We start from the raw sequence: 19,012 nt of genomic DNA on the forward strand, positions 1-19,012 counted from the left end.
AACTGGTCTACCAGGCTTTTAAATGCTTGCAGAGCTGTACCAGTTTACCCATTTATCTTTGCAGGCACCGGTCTACTCATTTGTTTTTGGAGGCACCGGTCTACCACCGCACTGCCTTTTAACACTGATCAGCTGTAGGGCGGCCCTTTGAAGCCCCGCGGCAAGAGTTTAAACAGCTTTTTTCCTTCTAGCAGATCAGCTGAGACTCGGGAGGCAGCAATAGATTGGGGGTGGGGTTGAATAAAAGGTAAGAATAACGTGGGGGGCAGGGGGGCAGAACCAGTTTGGTGACATCATATTGTCAATGCTACCGGCTCGGCCGAACCGGGCCAAACCGGGAGGAACCCACCACTGCTAAACACCCTCCCCAACATTGGGGGACTGTCAACTCGCTTTTGGGACCACGAGTCCAGCGTGGCTGTGAAGCCAAACAGCCTTTGTGTGTGTTCTCCTGGAATCTAAGTCTAATTATCGTAACAAGCAACCTTGAGAAGAAAAGACGAATCCGGACGCATTGGCCTCTCTTTTGTAGAACGAGTTGAAGGCTGCAGCTGAGATCAGAACGTTGGTAACCGAAGGTGGCTCTGATCATTTGCTGTCCGATGGTTCAGGGGACATATTTCGCTCACACTGATGGTCATTATCTGGAAACTGCCGACTGCTTTTCCACGTTGCTCAAAGGCTGTTTCCTCTTCATCAACCACATTGGCTGATTTTGCAACAGCCTGTCTCCCACATGCTTCAAAGCCACGAAGGTCCCTCTTCCTTAGGCTAGAAATAGACTCAATCAACATAATTGCCCATAATAAGTTAGCAAGCCTCTCAGCTCGAGCTGTACGGATGGGATGCGGCCTTGATATTCCCGCAAACTGCCAGTGAAGCCCTATTTCTCTTTCCCCCTCCCCCTCAGATGTTTGGCTTCCAAATAGGTTGGACATCAATAGTGGGAAGCGTTTCCGTTAATAAAAATGCAAGCCAAAGTAGAAATATTTTCTGGTGGAAATATTTCTGGGGTCTATCTATCCTCAGGAAGCCGGAGAGAAAAAGAGAGTGGATTCTCCTAAAGAGAATTAAAACAATAACAACAATTAAAAAACAACAACTAATGGTTACTCATTAAGTCCCCTCTTCATCTGGAGATAATAATGGAGTCCTTGATCAGGAGCATCCATTCCAGAGGTATTTGAGGATTAACGGCTCGCACTGGATGTTCGCCCAGAATTTTCTCCATTTGCATCTGCTGCTCCATATATCACTCGGGTGGTCCATTCGATGTGGGGTGGATGGAAATTACAATGCTGAGAGAGGAAATAATATTTAAAATTAAGCCACAAGAATTTAGAGGAAAAGTTGGGTTTCTTTCCCTCTTCTTTCCACTTTTTCTCGCTGAGAAAATATCCAAGGAAAAGTTGCATTTGAAGAAAAGGGAGTCAATGGATGTCCACTAAAACGTCTGTCCGTAACAATGAATCTCTGGGCTTGGCTTGTTCAGTCATCTTCTTCACCTAGCACAGTGATGATTAACCTTTTTGGTGCCGAGTGCCCAAAGCGAATGCACGCATATGTGCCCGAACCCCACAAATCCAATGCAAGTGTCCTCCACGCATGTGCCCCGCCCCACACATGTGCATGCGTCCACTGCACATGTGCCCTGGTCCCCTCGTGCCCCATTTTGGCTTCCAGGTTGGTGTGGGAGTCTTTCCAGGCCCAAAATGGGGCATGGGGGCCCTTGCATGGTGCCCCCCACCCCCTTTTGGCTCTCAGGTTGGTGCAGGAGGCCTTCCAGGCTCAAAATGGGTTGCAGGGGCGGGCATGCACATGTGAACCCCCAAAATGCAATGCGAGTGCCCCCGTGTATGTGCCCTGCCTCCCGTGCTTGCACGCGTGAATCCCCCACATTCGCCCCCGCGCATGCATGGCAGAGACCCGAAGATCAGCTGGCCAGTGGGAAGCGCGTGCGCATTTGCGGTGGAGCTGAGCTGGGGTGATGGTGGGCGTGCCCACAGAGAGGGCTCTGCGTGCCATAGGTTCGCCATCACAGATCTAGCATGAAGTTGAAGGTGTGACATTCGCTCTGATTGGCTGGGATGATGGCCATGAATTCATTCAGTTTTAAGAGCCAGATGGGCAGAGCCACAGAAAGCTCAACCACCGCTGGTTAAGAGCCCTGATGGCTACGTATTCTCAACCTTCCCAATCCCAAAAAAGGAGCACCAGATGCCAGCTGCTAAAAAGTACCAGCAGAACAATATCCTGCTGTCAAAATCAAATCAAGTAATTTTATTACATCCATTAGGTCAGTAAATACCAAAATAAAATCTAAAAAAAAAACACAAAATATTTGGAAGAATGACTTGCCTCCAGAAGTTGTGGGTGCTCCAACAACGAAAGTTTTTAAGAAAAGATCGGAGAACCCTTTGTCTATAAGGGTTTCCTGCCTGAGCAGGGGGTTGGACTAGAAGACCTCTAAGGTCCTTTCTAACTCTGCTATTTTGTTATTCTGTTAAAATAGAGATAGAGAGATATAGATGATATAGATATACTATTTTTCCTCCAAAATAAGATCAGGTTTTGCGCCAAAAGATGCATTATGACTTATTTTCCGATTAGGTCTTATTTTGGGGGAAATACAGCACTAATTAGGGACGTGGTGTCTCAGTGGCTAAGATGCTGAGCTTGTCGATCGAAAGGTCAGCAGTTCAGCGGTTCGAATCCCTAGCGCCACGTAACGGGGTGAGCTCCCGTGACTTGTCCCAGATTCTGCCAACCTAGCAGTTCGAAAGAAGGTATAAAATGCAAGTAGAAAAATAGGGACCACCTTTGGTGGGAAGGGAACAGCGTTCCGTGCGCCTTTGGCGTTGAGTCATGCCGGCCAAATGACCATGGAGATGTCTTCAAACAGCGCTGGCATTTTGGCTTTGAAACAGAGATGAGCACCACCCCCTAGAGTCGGGAACGACTAGCACGTATGTGCGAGGGGAAACTTTACTGTTACCTTTACAGTACTAAATGCATCCATGTGGCTGACAATCTTGACTGGAGCATATTTTGGGGGGTAGAGGATCCGGAAAAATCATGCTAGGCCTTATTTTCTGGTTGGGTCTTATTTTCGGAAAAACAGGGTAGGTGCAGATATATTAGTAGCAGCAACAGAGGGAGGCTATTTTGCCAGCTCAGATACTTCCCAGAAAGAGGTTTGGATTAAGGGATTAATGTCAGGCCCCAAGAACCAAGAAAGACACATGGAATTATTATAAGGGAGTGAGGACCAAGTTGGAAAATTGAGGCTATGGAATGGGATGAAGTTCTGGGGAAGGAAACTAGACTGATGACTGGAACAATTTGCTATATTTGGTGGCAGTTCATACTTTAGACCGGGGTCCCCAACCCCAGGTCCATGGACCGGCACTGGGCCGCAACATGCCAGAAACCGGTCCACGCAAACCGGTGAAGCCCCATTCATGCAGTGCTGGTATTCAGCCAGTTCTATCTGGTTTGGGCAAACCTGTAGCGGTGGCTGCGGGAGGCTCCACCTCTCACCTGGATGTCATCACGTCCTGTTTTTGACACTTGGCATATGCGTGGAAGGCTCTGTGCCTGTGCGCACGCTCACATTTGCAAATCGGTAGTGAAGGTAAGTGAATACCACCCCTGCATCCATGGGATGCAGGCAGCACGTGAAACCACACTCCTTCTGGTCCACGGAAAAGCCTCTTTCCACGGAACCAGTCCCTGGTGCCCAAAGGTTGGGGTGCGGGTGCTGCTTTAGACCTTTGAAGGATGCCCTTGGACAGGGTCTAGTGAGGGTGTCAAGATGCTTTTTTTAATCTTCGGAAAGGTAGTGATGGAGCTTCAACAGCGTTGGCCTTTGGGCCAAACCTTTAAGAAGATTGAATGTGCTCAGATGCCTCCTTCTCCCTCTCCAAGATCCAGCCCAGGCAGAACCAAAGCTTTACTAGCCCACTTGAGCAAAAAATGCAGCTCCTTCTGCTCATGGACTGTAATTGCCAAGTGTCCCATTAAGTCAACACCTCTCTCTCTCCCTCTCTCTCTCCCTCTCTCTGTCTCCCCCCCTCTCTCTCCCTCTCTCCCTCTCTCTCTTCTCTCTCTCCCTCTCTCTTTCTCTCTCCCCCCTCTGTCTCTCCCTCTCTCCCTCTCCCCCTCTCTTTCTCTCCCTCTCTCTCTCTCCCTCTCCCTCTCTCCCTCTCCCTTTATCTCTCTCTCCATCTCCATCTCCATCTCTCTTTCTCTCCCTCTCTCTCCCTCTTTCTCTCCCTCTCTCTCCCTCTCTCTCTCTCCCTCTCTTTCTCTCTCCCCGTCTCTCCCTCTCTCCCTCTCTTTCTCTCCCTCTCTCCCTCCTCCTCTCTTTCTCTCCCTCTCCCTCTTCCTCTCTCTCTCCCTCTCCCTATTTCTCTCTCTCCCTCTCCCTTTCTCTCTCTCCCTCTCCCTCTCTCTCTCCCTCCCTCTCTCTCCTGTGTGTGTGTGTGTGTGTGTGTGTGTGTGTGTGAGAGAGAGAGAGAGAGAGAGAGAGAGAGAGAGAGAGAGAGAGAGAGAGAATGAATTGCTCTCAGAGTCTACATTATGGATGCAGAAAGCGCTTGTGCCGGGAAAGGATGACCTCAAGAGCCAAGCAGGGTGATTAAAGTCCCAGGGACACTAAAACCCTCCTGAAATCCAGGGTTCTCTGATGGAAACAACATCTTTCTCCTCGGCAGTTTTCTCTCAGGAGACCTGGAATCAACAGCTTCCCCCCAAACTAATCTCTGAGCATGACGGTTTTCTCGATGTGTTGAGTCTTTTTAGGCATGCAACCGGGTCTCTTCCTACGGGCTGCTCTCCGACGCATGGCACACCTGGCATTGTCCCAAAAACAAGGTTGGCGCTTAAGTAGGGACCCAGTAAGCAGTCCACGGATCAACTGTGATGGATGAAGAAACATCTCCAAGGGTGGCGGCAATGTATCTTTCCTGACGTACAACCATTTGGCTTCAGTTCTTCTGGAGGAATTAACATCTCCACCGTCTAAAGCAGGGGTGTCAAACTTGATTTCATTGAGGACCACAACAGGATTGTGCTTGACCTCAGAGGGCCAGTGGGTGGGCGTGGCCATGGTGGACGTGACACAGGACTCATGTTGGGGGCACCTGTTGTAACCAAGTGCTAAGGAGGACTTCCCTCCCTCACTTGCATTATAATCTCCCTCCCTCCCTCCCTCCTTCCTTCCTTCCTTCCTTCCTTCCTTCCTTCCTTCCTTCCTTCCTTCCTTCCTTCTTCTTTCCTTCCCTCTTTATTCTCCCCTCTTCTTCCTTTCCCCGTTTTCCTTATTTTTCCTTCCTTGCTCTCTTTCCATCTTTCCTTTTTTTTTTCTTTCCTTTTCTTTTTCCTGTGCCCTGTTTTTGCTGGCCGGTCCTTTGCTGTTTCCAGGCCGTTCCCGTGGGCCAGATTTAAAACACCCCATGGGCCGGATCCAACCCGGGCCATGAGCCTTGAGTTTGATGCCCCTGATCTAAAAAGAGAGCAAGCTACGTAGAAGGCACAAAGCAAGTTTGGGGGCTCACCACACTTCCAACCAGCATGTCCCAAAGACACTTTTTCAAGAGGCAGGAGAATATTCAAAGAAAGTCCAGTTGCCTCTTGAAAAAGCACCTTTGGGACAGACCATGACCTGGATGGCTGAGAATCTCCATAGGCTTCCAACCACCATCTTGACACCATCACTGGCCGCTGTCCAAGGTCCTGCACAGGACCAGTTTAGGAAAGGCTAGGTAAGACACTAATCTGGCTCAGTAAGTGACAACTTTCAGAGAGGAGAACGAAGTCCCCGAGCAGATGTTGTGGGTTGCTGGAATGGATCATCCAACACATTTTCTCTCATGTTCCCCTACCTTATGTCTAACTAGACAATGACAGATGCTGCTTCGCTGCAGTATTTTCCCAAACCCTGTGCTCTTCCCTGCCTTGAATGCCGCATCCGTCTCCTTCATCCACATCTGTCCTGCCATCCATAATTCATAGTGATGCTTTGTCGCTCTGATTTTTACAGACTGGGTGAGTGGCAGTTTCTCACCTCTTCTGCCCTGACGCTTCCCAATTAAATTGACTTCCACGGGCCAGTGTGTGTGCGCGCAGGCATGCAAGAAGGTGGCGGAAGTGGGGGAGAGGTTCACCCACGCCCACACCCACATATACATGCCCACACCAATGCTCTGGACCTGAATTTTTATAGAGCGTGTCGTTGTGCAAAGTTGAACATTTTCAGAAATGAGGTTTAGCTAATGGACTTATTGTGCTGACCGGAACTCAACAACAAGGCTCAGTGGCTAAGACGCTGAGCTTGTCGATCAAGAAAGGTCGGCAGTTCGGCGGTTCGAATCCCTAGTATAGGTCTCCTGCATGAGCAGGGGGTTGGACTAGATGACCTCCAAGGTCCCTTCCAACTCTGTTAAAATGTTTTCAGGATTTGGATGTAGAAATTTATTTAAGGATTTCCAAGCCCATCTCCATTTTGGTAGTCTTCTTATTACTGGATGCGAAGGGTAAGAATCCCATTTCAAGGTCACCTGTCTCAGTGGCTTGGTGTGTCAGTATCTTGGAGAACATCTACTTCTAGTGGAATCTGTCTATCTGACTAAAGAAGAACAGATGAAGAAGAAGAACCTGGGAAAAGTGCAAAGAAGAGCAACTAAGATGATTAAAGGCCTGGAGACTAAAACATATGAAGAACGGTTGCAGAATTTGGGTTTGGCTAGTCTAGAGAAAAGAAGGACTGGGAGGGACATGATAGCAGTAGTCCAGTATTTGAGAGGCTGCCACAAAGAGGAGAGGGAGTCAAATTATTCTCCAAAGCACCAGAAGGCAAGGAAAAAAATAAATAAATAACGGGTGGAAACTGATCAAAGAGAGAAGCAACCTGGAACTAAGGAGAAACTTCCTAACAGTGAGGACAATTAACCAGTGGAACAGCTGGCCTCCAGAAGTTGTAGGTGCTTCATCACTGGGGGTCTTTAAGAAGAGACTGGACAGTCACTGGTCTGAAATGGTTGAGCTTGAGCATGTGGCTGGACTAGAAGACTATCAGAGTTTCTTGCAAAAATCAAATCCAGAAGCACACACAGATAACTGATTCATTAACTTCTTTATGTACAAGAATATCTATATATACTGCTCAAAAAAATAAACACAAGCAGAAGACATCCGAGATCTGCATGAATGAAATAGCCTTATTAAATACTTTGTTCTTTACATACAGTAGTTTATACACTGCTCAAACAACTAAAGGGAACAGAAAACTACTGTATGTAATGAACAAAGTATTTAATAAGGCTATTTCATTCATTCAGATCTCGGATGTCTTCTGCTTGGGTTCCCTTTATTTTTTTGAGCAGTGTATATATACAATACCAACAGTTGAGAACAGTTTCATGTCAGCTCAGATTAGCAGACATGTTCACACACAGAGTACAGCAGAGAAACTAGTTTCACTTTTCTCTGCACAGACTCAGAAGCTGCAGACTAAGACATGCCCTGGCTCCAGCCTGTCTCAGCTACCAATTGGCTGACATTGTTACTATATCCTATTCCAGTTGATGAATATACTCATAAAGACCTCAAACGTCCCTTCCAGCTCTATTCTGATCAACTTATTGCAAGTCCTTAACTCAATGTTTTTCAACCTTGGGTGGACTTCAACTCCCAGAATTCCCCACACAGCACGGCTCTCAGGGAAATTCTGAGAGTTGAAATCCACCCATCTAAAAGTTGCCAAGGTTGACAAACCCTGCATAAGTACTAGAAGATAAAATAAACAGGAAATGGACATTCTTGGTTAGGGCTCTCTTCCTCTAGGACAGCGGAGATGGTCCTTCCCTGGGGATTTTAGGCAATCTGTTAAAATCTATTCCTTGGGAGGAGACTGCAGAGTGCGGCTGGTTGAGTTCTGTTGGGTTTTTTTTTTCTCCTGATTATTGACATCAGGTGGTTAGGACATCACGAGTATGATGTTTTTAAAGGTAGTATTTGTTTTAATGCACTGATTAGGATCGGAATTGTATTCTGTTGTCATTGATCATCACATCAAGCCAAGGGGGCGCAGTGGTTAGAATGCAGTACTGCAGGCTACTTCTGCTGACTGACTGCCGGCTGCCAGCAGTTTCGCAGTTCGAATCTCACAAGGCTCAAGGTTGACTCAGCCTTCCATCCTTCCGAGGTGGGTAAAATGAGGACCCAGATTGCTGGGGGCAAGAGGCTGACTCTGTAAACTGCTTAGAGAGGGGCTGTAAAACACTGTGAAGCGGTATATAAGTGCTATTCCTATTGTTTTGATCTTCTTTTTCCCCTTCCTTCCTTCCTTCCTTCCTTCCTTCCTTCCTTCCTTCCTTTCATAACTCTGCCCACCGCCAGGAGTTCAATCCTGATGGCTCAAGGTTGACTCAGCCTTCCATCCTTCCGAGGTGGGTAAAATGAGGACCCAGATTGTTGGGGGCAATAGGCTGACTCTGTAAACCGCTTAGAGGGGGGCTGTAAAACACTGTGAAGTGGTATATAAGTGCAATTCCTATTGCTTTGATCTTCCTTTTCCCCTTCCTTCCTTCCTTCCTTCCTTCCTTCCTTCCTTCCTTGCTCTGTCCACAGTTCGAGCCCAACTGGCTCTAGGTTGACTCAGCCTTCCCTCCTTCCGAGGTCGATAAAAGGAGGACCCAGATTGTTGGGGGTAATATGCTGACTTTGTAAACCGCTTAGAGAGGGCTGTAACACCCTGTGAAGCAGTATATAAATCTTAAGTGCTATTGCTATCATCGCCATCATCATAATCCATGTTTTTTTACCCAGCGCTGTTCAGAAGGAGCCAGTAAGTACAAAACCCACTGAATAAAACCTGAAACGCCAACACGCTTAAACAAATATTGACCCTGGGATAAACCACACCCAACAACCGTACCTGCCAAAAAAAACATCCTGTAAGACAACCAAGCCTATACAGAACCCTAATTAAAATAAACCAAGTATTAAGCTGAGAACTCTCACGACCCATGAAAGGAAAAAGGGGGGAGAGGGAAGTGATAGCCAAATCCTACGCTAAGCCATTTGTATTATTGCAATACTCCTGTTAAGCCACCGAAAGCCATACAATTAAGCCTCGGTAATAAATTTAAAATAGCTTTTGCGTTTTGCCCTCCAAAGGGGGGTAGTTGGGGCTGGGGGGGGGAGAAAATCTGTTCTTGAAATTCCCCAGGGTGATTGGTTACATTTATGGGAATTAATGAGCTGGCTTAGTGATGCTAGTCAGTGCGTGGTTCGGCGTTGGCTGTACGATAATCTTTTGCGACTGTCCACACTTTAAGGAAAATCTAGTGCAGGTTTTTTTTTCTCTCTCTCTCTCTCCAAAATGAGAAGTAAGCAGCGGTGTGTAGGGAAAATCCTCTGGAATGAATAAAAGCTAATATTGTACCACCAAAAAAAAAAGAAGAAGAAGTCCGAGGATTTTATCGAACCAGACTTTCTGCATTTAATAGCAAACCAAGGATCTATGCATAAATTTCCTTTTTTTTTCAGCCTGCTAGGCTGGAAAGGAGAGAGAGGGGGCGGTGGGGGGGGAGGCATAAATTATGCTGCTGCAGATTGTGATGTTTCAATAAGATTTAGATCTGATCTGCATTTAAACAGAAAAGTGGAGGGGGGGGAAAAGGGCCTTAAATTCACGCACATTCCAAAGTCAGAAATATGAACTGTACTGAGCATCATGGAGCACGCAGGGGAAAAAAATTCCAGTTGGTAATGGATGGCGATCTTTGAAGAAAAAAAACAGAAAGAGTGAAGCAGCTGAGAGGTTTAATAGATCATGCCTTCAAATCATCGCCACTGTGAAATGGGAGTTAATAAATTATTGGATATGCATATGTGCCCCTGAACTGAGGGGTGTGTCATCTTTGCTGACAGGTGGACAAAAAAGGCCTTGGGAAATGATAGATATGACCATCCAAACTTATTAACAGCCAAGGGACCAAGTCATAATTGAACTGACATTGGGAAGAAGCTCAAAGAATGAGGCAACCTTGACAGAGGCTGCCACAAAGGAGTTGCCACAAAGAAGAGGGAGTCAAGCTATTCTCCAAAGCACCTGAGGGCAAGACAAGAAGCAATGGGTGGAAACTAATCAAGGAGAGAAGCAACCTAGAACTAAGGAGAAATTTCCTGACAGTGAGAACAATTGATCAGTGGAACAGCTTGCCTCCAGAAGTTATGGATGCTCCAACACTGGAAGTTTTCAAGAAGAGATTTGTTGTGGCCTGCCAGCGGCCTGCGTGGATCATGGCTGATCCCGACGAGGAGGCTGGTGTGGTGTCGCGCCAGCAGCTTGCGCAGCCGGCGCTCGCGTCAGACAGCGAGGAGGCTGAAGAGGATGTGGTGCCAGAGACAGAGACTCAGCCATGACCTTCAGAACCTCCAGAGGCTCCTTCCAGTGGAGAGAGTGAAGTGGAGGAGCCTCTCCTCAATGCTCGAGCACGCAGGGCTGCCAAAAGGCAGGAGTGGCTACTCAGGAGGAGGAGGTCTCCTCGAGAGTAAGGCTTGAGGATAATTGGCCGCTCCCTTAACCTATTTAAATCACACGAGGTTAGTAAGTTTCTTGCTGGAAACAACTTGTAATTATCATCAGAGCATTTTTGGAAAAGTCTTATCGTATTTTATTTTCTGGGCTGGTTGCCAACCTTTGCCAGACTTTGATTTATTCTTGCTACTTAATAAATTTGATAAGGACAGTTGGTGCGTGTCAATATCCTCAGAAATCCGGAGCTGGGGCAGAAGAAGATTGGACAACCATTTGTCTGAAATGGTATATGGTTTCCTGCCTATGCAGGGGGTTGGATTAGAAGACCTCTAAGGTCCCTTCCAACTCTTGTTATTCTGTTACAGATGGATAGATTGATTTTGAGGAACATGAAGTTGCTAGAACCTTTGGGCCAAGAATGGTGAGTTTGTATTAACTGGTAATCTTGAGAGACGATTTCTCTAGAAACGTTAGAACCCAGAACTATGGAGAAACTTCCTGACAGTGAGAACAATTAATCAATGGAATGGCTTGCCTTCAGAAGTTGTGGGTGCTCCCTCACTAAAGGTTTTCAAGAAGAGATTGGGCAACTGTTTGTCTGAAATGGTATAGGGTCTACTTCTTGAGCACCGGGTTGGACTAGAAGACCTCCAAGTCCTTTCCCACCATGTTATTCTGTTAAGATCGAGACCAAAGAACCAAAGACTGATCAGTGTGGTGGCTTCGTTTTTTGGACCTCTTCAAGATCAAAGTTCCTCTGTTTGGAATTCTTGGCCGGGGTGAGAGATTAGACTTAAGACGTTCCACACAACCCTTCCAGTCTCAGATTCTAAGATCTGAGACTTTTAAGAACTCTTTAGCCCCATCCCTTTATTTAATATGGGCAGGAGTGGGGCTTCAAAAATTTTAGCAAAGGGTTCTCTGCCCAGTTGCTGGGTGGGTGTGGCCATGGTTGGCGTGGCCTAGTTGGCCTCCTGCACTATGGCGGGGGGTGTTTTTGCCCTCCCCAGGTTCTGGAGGCTTTTGATCTGTCCCCGTACCCACACACACACAAACACAGCCAGCCGAGGGTTAAGGAAACACTTTGGAACGCACCCAGGTCTTATCTCCCACTTGGCAGCAATAGACACACCGTCTGCCAAATGCCTTTATTTTCACAAACAGAAAGATAACGTACTTAACGTGCAAAAAGTCCAAGCAGAAATAATATTTCTCTCCGCAGTTCCGAACGAGGCTTTAGTGACTATCCAAGGTTTACTTTTGTTCGTCACAAGGATCCCTGACCACTACCCTCTATTATATAGTCTCTGGGGTGTGGTCCAGTGACTCAGTTCTAATCCCTAGCATGCCTCCTAAGCTGCTGCAAACGTTTATCACGCCTTCGGAGGCGTGCGTCCAGGAATGATGTTTCTTCGTCACTCTGATCCGAGCCAGCTGTCTCCCTACTGATCTCCTCTCCCTCGGCCGGCACCTGAGACAATGCCAGAGGGGAGGGGCCTGGAGAGGGAGGCCTGGCTGACTCCTCTTCCTCATGCTCGGAGCTTTCTTCCTCCGATGGGACAGGCTCAGAGGGCGGGGCCACAACAGCTTTCTTTGAGCCTCCCCAGGCTCTGGAGGCCCGTTCCCAAACTTCCAGTAAGCCCATTTTTTTGTCCTTCCTGAGCCTCCCACGTGCCCTGCACTTACCTACATCCAAAACGGGCCGTGTGAAGACTCCTGGGAGGGGAGGGGTGGGTGGGGCCAGCCAGGAGTGGGATTTGGGGGTTCTCTGAACTGCACAGAATCTTAGCTAGAAGTTGTCCCGAAGCCCTGCGAACCTCCAGCAGCCCACGCCTGAATCCTTGCAACTAAGGATTTCTGACATGGGTTGTCCACGCTCTAGATTTGGCTCTAGTTTCATCCTTCAAGAGGATAAGAACGGTGTGAAGCCAACTCAACAGTGCCCCATTATGATCTTTTTTCTATTTAGATGCTTCTCTTACTATTTTCATACTTCTGGATCCACAGGGGACATCTTCATTTTTTCTGTACAAGAGCCTTTTTTCACCCGTTTGAAGATGGTTGATCTCTTAATCTTCTCTTCCCCCCAGTAAACAAACCCAGCTCCATTCTTTCAGTCATGCTTCAGAGGTTTCTCAATTCTTCTCGGCCCTGTTCAGCTTTCTCTAGATCGGGAGTTATCAAAGGTTAAGCCCAGGTAAGAAAAAAAATGGACCGAGGAAGACATGGTTTTATTCTTTCCCCCTGAAGATTTTGAAAGATTCTCCCGAAGAGCTTCCAGTTGAGATTCCAGTTGATTCAGGAAATTGTACCTCTGAAAGTTGTTCAAAGATCTCAAAGCAACTTCTTCCCGTTCCACCGGAAATTCTGGGTTTAATTTATGTGGATGCAAGCCTTTGAATCACAATGTCTCCAATTCAGCTCAATTCAAACCTTTATTGTCTACATATTTCACGAGAAGGTATTTTGCGAGAAGAGTCCTCCACTCTTCTGCTCACATTAGAATCCCTTATGCCACCGGGCTCAAAATTTTGGGCTTGGACAACCTGGAACTACACCGCCTGCGGTCCGATCTAAGTATAGTACACAAAATTGTCTGCTACAATGTCCTACCTGTCAATGACTACTTCAGCTTCAACCTCAATAATACACGGGCAAACAATCGATACAAACTCAAAGTAAACCGCTCCAAACTCAATTGCAGAAAATACGACTTCAGCAACAGAGTGGTCAACGCCTGGAATGCTCTACCTCAAACCCTCACAGCTTCAACCTTAAACTGTCTACCGTGGACCTCACCCCATTCCTAAGAGGTCCGTAAAGGGGGCGTGCATAAGTGCACCAGCCATCCCTGTCCTACTGTCCCCGTTTATTTGTATTCATTCCCTTCGTTCATCTCCATGTCCATGTTCATACTTATACCTGTTACCTAATACATGATCGACAAACTAAATAAATAAATAAAATAAAAATAAATAAATAAATAAGAAGCAATGGATGGAAACCAATCAAGGAGAGAAGCAGCCTGGAACTAAGCAGAAACTTTCTGACAGTGAGAACAATTAATGAGTGGAATGGCTTCCTTTCAGAAGTTGTGGGTGCTCCATCCCTGGAGGTTTTGAGAAGAGATTGGACAGCCATTTGTCCGGAATGGTATAGGGCCGTGATGGCGAACCTATGGCACACGTGCCACTGGTGGCACGCGGAGCCATATCGGTGGGCACGCGAGCATTGCCCTAGTTCAGAGCGCATGTGTATGCTGGACAGCTGATTTTCGGGTCCACTGGAAGTTGGGTAACAGGTTGTTTCTGGCCTCCAGAGGGCCTCTGGGGGGGTTGGGGAAGGCCTGTTTTTTGCTCTCCCAATGCTCCAGAGCCTTTCTAGGAGCATGGGGAGGGCGAAAACAGCCTCCCTCCCCCCCCGGAGGCCCTCCGGAGGCGAGAAACGGCCATAAAACAGGACCAGAAGACCTGTTTTTTTGCTCTCCCCAGGCTCCAGAGCCTTTTTAGGAGCCTGGGAAGGGTGAAAACGGCCTTCCTCACCACCACCACCCCAGAAGCCCTCCGGAGGCCGGAAATGCACACAACACCACCACCACCCCACACCCCCTGCTTTTGGCACGTGACGGCAAAAAGGTTCGCCATCACTAGCAGGAGGTTGGACTAGAAGACGTCCCAGGTCCCTCTCAACTCTCTTCTTCTGTTATCCCATTATTTTAAAATTGTTTCTCTCTTTTCTCTCTCTCTCTCTTCTTTTAGGTGTCGGAAAGGTGTGACTACGTCTTCGTGAACGGGAAGGAAATGAAAGGCAAAGTGAATGCAGTGGTCCATTTTACGTACCAACATCTGAACAGCCCCCTGGAATTGACTGTGTGGGTTCCTCGTCTCCCACTGCAAATCGAAGTCTCTGACACCGAGTTAAATCAGATCAAGGGCTGGAGGATCCCCATCGTTTCTAACAAGAGGTGAGATCCCTTGGGACCTTCCTAGCTGAGGTCTCATCAAAGCATGCCATGCCCTGGTTCAGTGATGAAATCCAGCTGGTTCTATCCAGCTCACACGAACTGGTAGCACCGGCAGCAGGAGGCTCCGCCCATCCGCTGGGACCTCATTACCAGTGGTGGGTTGCTATCGGTTTGCCCCAGTTCGGGCGAACCCGTAGCGGCAGGAGGCTCCGCCCACCGGCCCAGACGTCATCAAAAATGCTCTGCGCATACGCAAAACCTTCTGCTCATGCACAGAAGTACCACACGCTTGAAAAGTGACCGCGCCCGCATGCTCTCATAATGAACCAGTAGTACCGGGATTTGAAACCCACTGCTGGTCATTACGTCCCATTTGTGACCACCTGCGCGTGCACAGAAGGCTCTGCACATGCGCAGAAGAGGCACGCATGCGCACTCCCATTCCCGAACCGGTAGCGAAGGTAAGTGGATTTCACTGGTTTCCTCTTCCATCATTTCCTGAAAACATCCATTTGGCTTCATTCAGACAACACTGTGTCCCTCAAACTAGCTAACCATCTTTTTTCCACATGGCATTTCCGCATTGTGTGAAATCAGCCTCCGTCTACCCTGGTTGCTAAGAAGTGTGAACAACTGGCAATACTTTCCATTCAAACGGAGATCTAACTTTTGTGGGTAGATATAATGTACATTTATTGACGATAAGCATCAATACATAAATTGTGCTCAGGCAGAATATTTTATCTGGGTTCACATTATATTTTAATTTGTTTGTGTTTGTGACTGTGTGGCCTGTCAGTCGCCAGCCCCTCCAGCAGCCAACTTAGAGGAGGAGGAGAGGGAGGGGTGGGAGTCAGGGTCAGCATCAAGGCAACCTGAGAGCTCCGAGGGGGAAGAGGGAATGGAGCTGGCAGAGAGAGAGAGAGAGAGAGAGAGAGAGAGAGACGGAGACGGAGACGGAGACGGAGACGGAGACGGAGATGGAGCCTGGGCTGCCTGTCAGTCCTCAGATGGAGAGTCAACAGCCCCCAGGTCTGGAGGTGGCTGATGAGGAAGAGGAGGAACAGCTGGGTCCAGTGCCTGACGCACGGATGCGCAGAAGGCAGAGGAGAGGAGAGCAGTGGAAATCTATGGACCGGTCCTCGGGACGGAAGAGCTACTGCTGCTAGCGAAGCCCCACCCTAGCTCTGGGGATAAAAGGCAAATACCACCTCTGGCCCCCAAGTGGGGTAGAAATGGGGATTTTGCAGTATCCTTCCCCTGGAGTGGGGAGGGAATGGAGATTTTGCAATATCTTTCACCCAGGAGTGGGGAGGGAATGGGGATAGTGGGGAGGGAATGGAGAATTTGCAGTATCCTTCCCCTGCCATGCCCACCAAGCCACGCCCACAGAACCGGTAATTTTAAAAAAATGGATTTCACCACTGGTTCAACCTGCAACTTTCCCGCCTTTTGACTCAGATCTTTCCTCGCTTTCGCCGCTATCGTTTCAAACACAGTAATAAGTCCCTCTTCTCTACTTCAACGGAGTCGAGGGTTTCCTTGCTTGGGCTTTGAACGGAGGCAGGCCTGACAGTGTGGCTTGACCATCTGCCTTGAATCTCTTCACAGGCCAGTTAGAGACAGCGACGACGAAGAGGAGGATGAGAGGAAGGGGAGAGGTTGCACTCTCCAGTACCAGCATGCAACAGTGCGAGTCCTTACCCAGTTTGTAGCCGAGCCCTTGGACTCTGGGGGACAAACGACTTACCTGCTGGGCTCCGACTGGCAAGTGGACATCACTGACCTGGTAAAAAATTTCATGCAAGTGGAAGAACCCAGGATTGCCAAACTGCAAGATGGACAGGTGCTAATGGGACAGGAGTTGGGAATGACTACCTTACAGGTGAGCAAAATGAAGGGCTGGGTGAAAAGACAGGTTCCTTTCTACACCAGACCCAAAGATTCATATCTACCTTCATCTAACTGGAGAATCTAGAGTTGCTCACACCTAAGATACGAAAGCAGCATGTTGTTCAGGGCACGTGAATTAGGAAGTTTCATTCAGTGCAAAAATCCATCCAACTGAATGACAGAAGAGCTGGACGAGACCTTGGACGTCTTCTAGTCCAGGGGTCTGCAACCTTAAATACTCAAAGAGCCATTTGGACCCGTTTCCCACAGAAAAGAAAACACCGGGAGCCACAAAGCCTGGGTGGGCGTGGCCAACTCAATGTCACTCACTTCCATCAGTCACATGACCCCCCACCCATGCCTACCCAGTTAGTCATTAGGGCAGAGAACCAGTTGTTAAAAAACACCGGAAACCACAAAACCCTTTTGACATATCTCTCTCTCCCCTCCCTCTCCCTCTGTATATGTCTCTGTCCCTCCCCCTCTCTCTGTATCTCTCTATGTCTCTCTTTCTCTCTCCCTCCCTTCCCACTCTCTCTGTATCTCTCTCTCCCCCTCTCTGTATCTCTCTGTCTCTCCCTCTCTCTCTGTATCTCTCTCCCCCCCTCTCTCTGTATCTCTCTCCCCCTCTCTGTATCTCTCTCCCCCCCTCTCCCCCTCTCTGTATCTCTCTGTCTCTCCCTCTCTCTGTGTATCTCTCTCCCCCCCTCTCTCTCCCTCTCTCTGTATCTCTCTCCCCCCCTCTCCCCCTCTCTGTATCTCTCTCCCTCTCTCTCCCCCTCTCTCTGTATCTCTCTCTGTCTCTCTCTCCCCCTCTCTGTATCTCTCTCCCCCTCTCTCTGTATCTCTCTCCCCCCTCTCTCTCCCCCTCTCTCTGTATCTCTCTCCCCCCCTCTCCCCCTCTCTGTATCTCTCTCCCTCTCTCTCCCCCTCTCTCTGTCTCTCTCTCTGTATCTCTCTCCCCCTCTCTCTGTATCTCTCTCTGTCTCTCCCCCTCTCTCTGTATCTCTCCCCCTCTCTCTGTATCTCTCTCCCCCCCTCTCTCTGTATCTCTCTCCCCCCCCTCTCCCCCTCTCTGTATCTCTCTGTCTCTCCCTCTCTCTCTGTATCTCTCTCCCCCCCTCTCTCTCCCCCTCTCTCTGTATCTCTCTCTCCCCTCTCCCCCTCTCTGTATCTCTCTCCCTCTCTCTCCCCCTCTCTCTGTATCTCTCTCTGTCTCTCTCTCTCCCCCTCTCTGTATCTCTCTCCCCCTCTCTCTGTATCTCTCTCTGTCTCTCCCCCTCTCTCTGTATCTCTCCCCCTCTCTCTGTATCTCTCTCCCCCCCTCTCTCTGTATCTCTCTCCCCCCCTCTCCCCCTCTCTGTATCTCTCTGTCTCTCCCTCTCTCTCTGTATCTTTCTCCCCCCCTCTCTCTCCCCCTCTCTCTGTATCTCTCTCTCCCCCTCTCTCTGTATCTCTCTCCCCCCTCTCCCCCTCTCTGTATCTCTCTCCCTCTCTCTCCCCCTCTCTCTGTATCTCTCTCTGTCTCTCTCTCTCCCCCTCTCTGTATCTCTCTCCCCCTCTCTCTGTATCTCTCTCTGTCTCTCCCCCTCTCTCTGTATCTCTCCCCCTCTCTCTGTATCTCTCTCCCCCCCTCTCTCTGTATCTCTCTCCCCCCCTCTCCCCCTCTCTCTCTGTATCTCTCTCCCCCCCTCTCTCTCCCCCTCTCTCTGTATCTCTCTCTCCCCCTCTCTCTGTATCTCTCTCCCCCCTCTCTCTCCCTCTCTCTCTGTATCTCTCTCCCCCCCTCTCTCTCCCCCTCTCTCTGTATCTCTCTCTCCCCCTCTCTCTGTATCTCTCTCCCCCCTCTCCCCCTCTCTGTATCTCTCTCCCTCTCTCTCCCCCTCTCTCTGTATCTCTCTCTGTCTCTCTCTCTCCCCCTCTCTGTATCTCTCTCCCCCTCTCTCTGTATCTCTCTCTGTCTCTCCCCCTCTCTCTGTATCTCTCCCCCTCTCTCTGTATCTCTCTCCCCCCCTCTCTCTGTATCTCTCTCCCCCCCTCTCCCCCTCTCTGTATCTGTCTCTCCCTCTCTCTCTGTATCTCTCTCCCCCCCTCTCTCCCCCTCTCTCTGTATCTCTCTCTCCCCCTCTCTCTGTATCTCTCTCCCCCCCCTCTCCCCCTCTCTGTATCTCTCTCCCTCTCTCTCCCCCTCTCTCTGTATCTCTCTGTGTCTTTCCCCCTCTCTCTGTATCTCTCCCCCTCTCTCTGTATCTCTCTCCCCCCCTCTCTCTCCCCCTCTCTCTGTATCTCTCTATGTCTCTCTCTCCCCCACTCTCTCTGTACCACTCTGTCTCTGCTCTGGCTGCTTCTCCATCACCCACCATTGCCCTTACCTTCTCAGGCCATGCCAGGAGTGACTGGGAGGGGAGGGTGAGGGGCGGGGCCAGCCAGTGGTGGGATCACCCGACAGGGAGCCACAGCAGAGGACCCAAAGAGCTGCATGAGGCTCCAGAGCCGCAGGTTGCTGACACGTGAACTACCTCTACCCAATTCCTGCAACCGTTCTTTGTATCTCTTGAACCTTGCTGAATGATCAATCCAAGAGGGAGCAGATAGGAAAACGGGGGTAC

General features: G+C 48.9%; 1 protein-coding gene across 3 annotated transcripts in view; it reads left to right on the plus strand.

Moving 5' to 3' along the window:
* Positions 1 to 19,012, plus strand: part of LOC117676069 (transmembrane protein 132D) — a 406,180-nt gene that overhangs the window by 376,770 nt on the left and 10,398 nt on the right. For all 3 annotated transcript variants that reach the window (XM_087880598.1, XM_087880597.1, XM_060683539.2), the window contains 2 exons: positions 14,305 to 14,510; positions 16,122 to 16,395. In XM_087880598.1, the coding sequence (XP_087736724.1) occupies positions 14,305 to 14,510; positions 16,122 to 16,395 (480 nt within the window). The remainder of the gene's footprint in view (positions 1 to 14,304; positions 14,511 to 16,121; positions 16,396 to 19,012) is intronic.

Source organism: Pantherophis guttatus, chromosome 17 (genome assembly GCF_059756535.1).
Source record: "Pantherophis guttatus breed Tessera chromosome 17, ASM5975653v1, whole genome shotgun sequence".
Classification (NCBI taxonomy): Eukaryota; Metazoa; Chordata; class Lepidosauria; order Squamata; family Colubridae; genus Pantherophis; species Pantherophis guttatus.